The sequence below is a fragment of the Neodiprion fabricii genome, chromosome 2 (assembly GCF_021155785.1).
Source record: "Neodiprion fabricii isolate iyNeoFabr1 chromosome 2, iyNeoFabr1.1, whole genome shotgun sequence".
In the NCBI taxonomy this organism is placed as follows: domain Eukaryota; kingdom Metazoa; phylum Arthropoda; class Insecta; order Hymenoptera; family Diprionidae; genus Neodiprion; species Neodiprion fabricii.
Window position 1 is genome coordinate 5,811,315 of NC_060240.1, and position 8,506 is coordinate 5,819,820.

The 8,506-nt window shown below is 37.9% G+C and overlaps 1 protein-coding gene across 2 annotated transcripts in view; it reads right to left on the reverse strand.

Moving 5' to 3' along the window:
- Positions 1-91: 91 nt before the first annotated feature.
- The window catches only part of LOC124176969 (uncharacterized protein C1orf112 homolog), a 32,453-nt gene continuing 24,038 nt past the window's right edge, over positions 92-8,506 (reverse strand). The window contains exons 2-13 of one of the 2 annotated variants that reach the window (XM_046558918.1): positions 5,644-5,749; positions 4,775-4,921; positions 4,237-4,454; positions 3,926-4,083; positions 3,614-3,810; positions 3,250-3,395; positions 2,880-3,006; positions 2,582-2,747; positions 2,072-2,273; positions 1,411-1,738; positions 1,024-1,224; positions 92-856 (exon numbers count right to left, since the gene is read on the reverse strand). In XM_046558918.1, coding sequence (XP_046414874.1) covers positions 239-856; positions 1,024-1,224; positions 1,411-1,738; positions 2,072-2,273; positions 2,582-2,747; positions 2,880-3,006; positions 3,250-3,395; positions 3,614-3,810; positions 3,926-4,083; positions 4,237-4,454; positions 4,775-4,921; positions 5,644-5,739 — 2,604 coding nt within the window. In that variant the 5' untranslated portion in view covers positions 5,740-5,749 and the 3' untranslated portion in view covers positions 92-238. Of the gene's footprint in view, positions 857-1,023; positions 1,225-1,410; positions 1,739-2,071; positions 2,274-2,581; positions 2,748-2,879; positions 3,007-3,249; positions 3,396-3,613; positions 3,811-3,925; positions 4,084-4,236; positions 4,455-4,774; positions 4,953-5,229; positions 5,609-5,643; positions 5,750-8,506 lie in introns of those variants that run through there. The other variant, XM_046558919.1, reaches the window with a different exon arrangement.

Consider the following 8,506-nt stretch of genomic DNA (forward strand, 5'->3'; position numbering starts at 1 on the left):
AAATTATACGCACAGGAGAGGCGCATTGTCAATTGTAATCTTTTTTCATACCAGAATTATAATTTTTTTTTTTTTCAACATATTTATTTTATCACTTCATTTTTTTTTATCCCATAGTTTCAGGTTCTTATTTACTGCGTTTTTTCTTGTTATAAATAAATATAGATTACGATATTGTAAAGCTTAGCAACTATGTCGAAACATGTGTGTTGTACTGGATGAATTCATATTTTCAAAATCATCCTTCATGGTGAGAAGAAGAAATTATTTTATTAGCTATGACGCCGAGTCTATTTAACGAAAATTCGGTCAGATCTTGCTTTCGTGATAATATGTGATCAATATCGTCGGATAATCTATCGATCCGGTATCGAATATCTTCTGGAGTCCCCGGCCTCGTTCGCGGGGCAGCTTCAAGTTTCCGGCGTTTCTCTTTGTGGGATTCCCCGTGATCGGTACAAGCGTGATTCCCCGCCGTACTTCGTCTATAGACTTGGAATAATTGTCTAAGGAACGATTCCGGCGATGTAAATCCCCGCAGATTATCCAAGGGAGTCCGAGATAGATAAAAGGAAACGCTATCGCGTACTTTTGGAACGCCAGCGACTGCATCTATGATTCCTAACGCCAACTCTTTGCGTGACGCGCTCGTTACGTGTGCAAGACTTTCCAATGCTTCCTCTCTACTCCGTGGATTTGAATCTTCCAACAGTGAACAGTAAAGATTCGACAATGCTTCTTCTGTCTTCGAGCCGCTTTTTTCAAAATTCTCTGTTGATTCCTTCAGGTAATTCGACACGCGAACTCGCAGACATGGAGCTATTTGAGGGACCAGAGACGTGAGTGTTGACAGTATCTATGAAAGTAAGATCAAAGGAAGAAAAAACATTATTTAATTTTCCAATTTTCATCTATTATTAACAAGTTTCGTTGATTCGTTTGAAATGGATTATTGTACAATATTTTTCTTGAAAAAAAAGTCTTTCAAACAGGAAAGTTAATTGAAATTTTCTTCTCACTTACAGCGCAGTGATCTTTGTCGCGATCTTGGAGTATTAGTGTAGCCTCAAAGAGAACAGCAGTCAGCTGAGTGATAATATGCAAATGTATACCGTGAAACTCGTCCATTGATTTCCCCAGGAAGTTCCATATTTCAATTAGAGTTCTGACAATTTCTTCATTTTGGTATTGACCGAAAGTTCCGACAATAGCCAACTGATTTACCTGTTTTTACGAAAAATTATTCAATACAGAACGTCAACAATTCCTATGAAATACGAAATTCTCTACAGATGATTACTGCATCTGCACATTTATAAAGGAATCAGTTTATATGTTGTTTTTTTTTAATTCGTTTATTTATTGAAAACTAAAGAGCGGCTGAGAGAATAAGTTAAATTAAAAACTCACAAGACGAGACCAGTTCGCAACGGAGGGTTGCTTGTGAAGGGTTTCCCAAGTCGTGGCAATACTTTCAACTTCCAGCGAAGTCAACTCGTACAAAAACATTTTATCGCTTTGGGAAATACAACGTCTTAAAGGTTTCCAAAAACGGGCCTTATTTGTCTCGAATTTGTCGATTAGACGATTTTTCGTTTCACACGGCGATTGGACGTAAAGTCGAAATATCAGATTCTCCAACATCACAGCCTCAAGAGAGGTGTTTCGGTTTTTTAAATGTTCATATACAGACAACAAGTACGTAAGGTGGTTGTAGCACAGGTCTGAAGACGCGTACCTGAATGATATAAAATTAAAGAAACATGTTAAAAGCGGAAATGCTGTAATTTTTAAACTATGAGTGGAATTTAAAGACCTGACAACTTTTTGGATTTCGTGTAATTTTTTTTTTTTTTTTTTTTTTTTTTTTTTTTTTTTTTTTATACATAAAAATTTAAGTGCAGTAGCTGAGCTAAAATATGGATGAGTTTCGAAAAAATAGAAAAGTTACTGGTGGTAAGGTTTGGTGTATCATATCCGATAGTGAAAATACGAAGAAGTACGTGATAAACAGTGAGATCCAAGAAGATCTCTAATTCAAGAGAAACATACACCCTGTAGACATACTGACTTTTCAACGAAACACCAAACGTCCGCGGCCATTAGAGAACACCATAGATTTCCACCCAAAAGATTCTTCAAGAGGAGAATTTCGAGGGATGCAAAATCTTCGTCTCTCGTCGAAGCTACCAGGCCGCAGATCGCGATCAAGGTAGCATCGTAAAGCGGCATATTTCCCAAATAAAGTTCCCCCGCAAAAAGTTCTTCTTGTACTTAAAAATAAAGAAGAAAAGAAGCATATGAATTTATAGTTTTAATTCATTGAATTCGACCCAAATTCCATGGAAAAATGGTGAAAAAGTAATAATATCTATGCATCTAATATTTAATTTCATTCTCATCTTTTTCCTATTTATTAACGCCGTCAAACATGCTGAATACAATTCTAACTTCTGATATGACTCGTTGTTTTTGCTATACGGCTGTTTTTGTGCCAAAACTTCAACAACGCCAAAGACGAACAGTTTCGGTAGTACAAATAACGTCGATACACCATTTGACGCATTAATGTGATACTTACGAAGGTTGACATTTGTAAAAGCTACTTCCAAAATATCGTATGGTGACTTCCGCCATAAGCGTTCTGATTCGATAGAACTTGCAATCAGTTTATTCACTACGTTTACTGTTAAAAAATAATATCCAATATCATCCGCGGTGCCGTTCGATTGGTACGTGAAAAGAGCCTGCAAAGATTAATTACAGATATGTACAACGCATGTTGTAAAAATTTCGTAAAAAAAAAATAAATATATATATATACGTACAATAGACATGATACGACAATAAATTTGACAGAATATCGATTGATCACAAACCTGCTTAAGTTCCGAGTCGGTGATAACGGTGTCTAATAATTGATCTATACTTGATGTAAAATTAGCCTCAATAGAGTCAACGATTTCAAGTTGAATGTCCAGCATTTTTAGACAGGATCGCGAATACCTGTTCGGTAAGAGAGTGAGCAGAAAAAGTGAAAGGCAGCCTTGAAGCATACGTAATGGAAATATGTAACTCTTAGTATGAACAGTAAAAATATTAATTCTGAATGTATAATGAAAACAAAACGACTGACCAAATTCAACTATAATATTAGATATTTGAACGGTTTGCATTGTTCCAATGTTTATATTCATATAATTTTCCTATATATTCAGCAATGTAAGTAACAAGAATTGTAATATCAACCTATGAAGTTGAACAAGCAGTCGAAGCACGGCTGAGGCAGCAACGTTTCCCAAATATCCTGAATAATAACCGCACAGTTTGTGCAAAATTTTCAATAAGAGTTTGTGCAACCTTATCGACCGCTCGACGTATCCTTGGTCAGCTTCCTACGCAGGCATAAATATTTGTCGCAATAAAAGTCATCACTAATTCATTTACAATTCCAGAAATAAAAAAAAGGTTCCTCCCAAAATGCGTGAATTTTGTGTATTTTTTTTTAGTGCTCATACATCGCTCGGTGATAAAATTTTTCCATGTAGAGATATTCCATTTGCGAAACCTTTTTCACACCTCCTTAATTTTGTATATCATTGAATTTGCCTACTTCTACTATCGTTCGAACAGACGAAGAAACCACATCTGCGAGTGAAGCCAAGTGTGGAGCTACACAAGGCGGTGAAAATGTCTTCAAGTCCTTGCAATAAATTACCGCGATTTTAGTAAATCCCTTCCAACATTCTACCATACTTTTCGTATCCAATCCGTCGATCAGCAAGCAGATATCGCCCGATACGCTGACAGCTGCCGAAAAGAACGATAAGAAATGTAAAATAAAATACCAGCGATACTCGAACTGTTTTGTGTCTCATTGCAGTAACCGTAAGTGTTTACGAAACCAAACCAAAACAATGCTCACCTTTAGCTAGAGCTGATAATTCAGATTTGGCATCGTTATCAAATACGATTGCACGTTCTAGAATGTGACAAAATAATTTTTGAACCTCGTTAGTTTTTCGAAACAGCGTTGTCAACCTTTCGTTAACCTTTTCGAAAAAAACTCCGTACGCTTCTTCGCTGTTGAAAGATCGGCTCGTTAAACATACATGAATTAGCAATAAAATATCACTGTTCCAATCGTTTTCGACTATAATTGCTAATTTTGCGGTTCGAGGTACGAGAAAAACGTTTGAATGGGAAAAAAAAAAAAAAAAATTCACCCACACTGACCTTGTTTTGCAATGTTCGAAGGACCGTTTTATTACATCGACAACATTTTCCAAAATCGCTCGTACTTGTAGAGCAGGTAATTTTCCGATCTTGCACAGTTGGACGAGACACTGAGTCCAACATTCCATCAAATCCTCACAGCATTCCAATTTTCCTCTAACATCATCCAGGACATCGAATGTCGCTGATGCTACCAGTCCGTCTACCTCGTCGACGGTCTGTAAATCGATCGTTTAATTTCTTTCCCTCAACAATAAATCACATTCAAGTATAGATATATACTATATAAGAATGCTTTCCCGCGGTAGGAATTTCGCTAATCTTTATAGCACGCTGTTATCGGAAAACAATTATTATTAAAAGAATTATATTTTATGTATAGTGCAATAAATATTCAGTCACTAAATATTCAGAAAGGCTGTGTTATTGACTACCATTATTGTGTACTTTAATTTCTCTACAATTACATCAAAATATATACATTGAAATTATCGGTAAAAACATTAGCTACAAATGCTCGTTGGCACATGTAAATTACCTCGAAGAATAATCGTCGCGCTACGGGAGTTGCATCGTCTAAAATTGTCTCGCCTAGTAAATTTGGTGAGCAAATTGCCATACATGGTCCCAACAACGTCCTGATGGCCGTCAACTGAACTCGGCGATCAGTTTCTCTAAGAAAATCGTGGATCGTGCTTTAAGGATCAACATATCGTCAGGCACGTAGCTAATTGAAACCATACATTGTATAAGCCATGCGTGTTTGGCTTTCAGATTCGAACGCGCCTGCCATTTTTTAACTTTTTTTTTCATCCATTTTTGAAAGCGTAACGACTCTCTTTGCGTTGCAGCGATTTAGAATCATCTCCAAAATAATCCACGCAATTTGTTATACCCTTAATTTTCTGACTGCAAAAAAATACACTTTTTCCTTTACATAACAAATTTATACGCTATAAAATAGACGTGTATAAAAATTCTTACGAGATTTATAGACATTTTTCAAGCTCGGCAGCACTGGCTGACTAATCTGGTGTGATTCATGAATTGGATAAATGAATATACCGGAAAATGAATGGACGCTCAAGTTCACTGGCATTTCTAGGAATAAGATTTTTACATTTTCCTGGATTATACAATTACTGATTAACAATCTCTAATTTTAGAAAAGAAAACACGAAATGTAAGGTCTGGACAATTGCCTGGTATTTTGGGTTTTTCTCATGACTGATCTCTCATGAACTCATTTAAGATAAGATATCTCGTACGGCTCCAGAACCGAGTTGACGATATATGTTTTTTCCTTATTCGGAAGGCCAGAGGTGTAATCAGAAGCGAGTACGTCAGCACTTGCCGTTATCGAACATAGTTTAGAAATATATTCATGCGATTCATATAAAAGGATATTTTAAGCCTTGGCAGAAGTTCTTGGAAATTACGTCCATCAACGGAAAAGCAGCCGTCGGACGTCTGTGATAACGATCCTAAGCGTTGGCTGCCCATTGTGCTCTGTCTGAAAAAATATGCAAGCAATTCATGTGGTATGAATACGGATAGAGTAAAGATTGCGATATCGTAGAAAAAAACGCGACAGATCATTAGAAATATTAAATTTACCACGAAAACCACATTTCCTCATTTGCGATGAGAAGAAAGAGGAAAAACATTCGCAAACTAATTAAAAAGTCAGATTATTACACTGTGTAAATATGTCAATGATATGCATGTACGTATATTGTAGATAAAAAATACCATAATTACCTCTCGGACAAGAGATATTTGTTTCGTCTATCGTAAAAAGGTTGCCGTCAGCTCATTATTAGTTTTTAATGTTCCTGTGCTGATAGCAGCTGATAATCAATATCGATATTGCATTATAAAGCCTAATCGATTTTTCCATGAAGGTGTAAGTGAAATTGAACAAAAAAAAAATTTCTCTACAAAAGTCAAACAATACTATACAAGGATTGTTTGTTTTTTTATAAGATATGAAATCATTATTTCAATCGTAAAAAAGAAGGGCGTAGCTATGCGCAGTTCTTTTATCGCAGTTCGTACAATTAAGGTATGAAACGAAGTTCTCAGCAGCTGCAGTTGAACAGCAGTCCCCATTTCTCTCTCGACCCTTGCTCTTTTGATCTAATTTTGCCGAAGTCGTTCACCTTACCCTCCCGTTTACAGTCGCTACTTTTAGCTCTGCAACTCGAGCGAACGAATACGCGAAACCAGTTTCTTCGGATTATTATTCATTATTTTTTATTATTAGTACCAACGTTCCGTCCATTGCAAGATCTTGAATTCCAGTTTAGCGTATGACTGTATTTGTCAAGACGCGTGTACCACAATCAGTTTATCCGGAATCGTCAAATTGAAGCACCGAGTTGATCGGTACAATGACGGTACTGTCAAGACCGTTCAAAGGTACAAAGAAAGATGAACAGTTGCCACGCAAATTTTCTTATCATATTCTATCAAGAGTTCTTTTAAGTATTTCTTAGTAAGAATAGGAAAATTTAGTATTCTCTATAACATTATTGATTACAAAAAAAAGAACAATGATCGCCAGTTTTCATGGATACTGTCCGATATATTTTGCAGGTTCTTTAGTAGAAGAGGAAATATAACGGGAGATATAACATCAGGCTAACTTAACTGATAGCTTATCGACTACTCATACGGAATCCAAGAAAACTGAAGATCACTGTTCCGACTGGATAAATTGAACGAGTTCTACTGGTTGTTTCATCAATAGAATCAACGTGTAATGTCAGTAGCATTTACTTGTAGGATAAAAATGATAAAAGTAAACAGAAGGTTCAACGAACCGAATAAGCTGATTGATTTTTCCAGTAAATGATATGGAAAGGAAATAATTTACGATATGATAAACGCGTCTGTAGAGTGAAAACGGTGTTTAACCTTGGGCAGAAGTTTACGTCGAGGAAAGATCGGGATCGAAGATACATGAGTTGTTTCACGGGTTGGCCTCTGTTTAATTAGAAGTGCCAGCCCACACTATACATACAGAGGTACTAACTACACTTGGATGACTGTGCAATCTGATAGAGAAACACCTACAGTGCGAATACGTGCAGATCAAAGTAACGTCTCAGTTACAGCCTACCACACGTTTATCACATATGCACGCGGCCACGAAGATAATCCATTAAGAAAAGTCGTTCCCTGCGGTTAATGATCGGTTAACAATTGGTAGATGAGATGTTTGGAAGATCCAAACCCCTCGCATCAGTGAATCTAGATAAGCATTGCCAATTAAAGTAAGTTTGTAATTGGCAGACTTGATTCCCATCGAGGAATCGAAGTGAAGGTATAAGTTTTCAGGCTTCCGAGTTGTGGGTTGCATTATAAGGTAAAATTGTTCCTCCACAAAGTTTTGGCGGAAGAGTGGATGGGAAGGGTGGTTGTAAGGAAGGGAGCGGAGAGGAGAGGAGGAGAAACAGGGCAAGGAGGGTATACGGAATAGCTGGAGCGATTTGAATGATCGGTGAGCGATGCCATGGTAACTATGGACAACAAGCTGTCAGATGATAGGTAAAGTTTTGATCAATAACAGGTGACTACTAGAGTTGAGTCGAGTTCGGGTATTGTTGTAGCCGCCGTATAGTACTGGCACTCGTGTTCCTCCTTCGTCTAAATCATACTATTGGCAACGATGTACGATATACTACACGCCGAGCACCAAAGTATTAGTAGTGATGGTAACAGCAGTCCTTGTCCTACCCCTTCTTCGCCACCTTCTCCTCGGTGAGGAGGAAGGCGATGGTGAGGTTTGAACCTGAGGAGGGCGGCAGAAAAGCGGGGTGGTTTACAGAAGGGTTGCTGGTCGCATTCAGTCAGTCGGCGTGTGCCAGCGGCCCAGGACGACTCCGGGTCGACCCGACCTGCCCGCCGAACAAACCGCGTGTCCCACAACCGCCTGGAGGAGGTACGTGGACCGTGCGATTCGATGATTCATGAAACGCGGGGACAGCAACGAGTCAGGGAATTGAGCGTTATATAATTACGGCCGCGCTGCTCTGCAGAGGTAAAGTCGCCAAAGAGTTCCAGTCTCATTCTACGTCTCGTATAACATGATTTCACCCCATGATAAGCCACGATATTGCGGTTTGGTGGCGCCGTTTTTCCTTTTGCGGCGTTGTTCTTTCGATACCGTACAAATTTTTCATTTCGATTAATTAAATCTCCTCATCGTCATCACTTTAACGCAGTATTTGCACTGACTTCTTCATCATTTAATTGCTAGTATGGG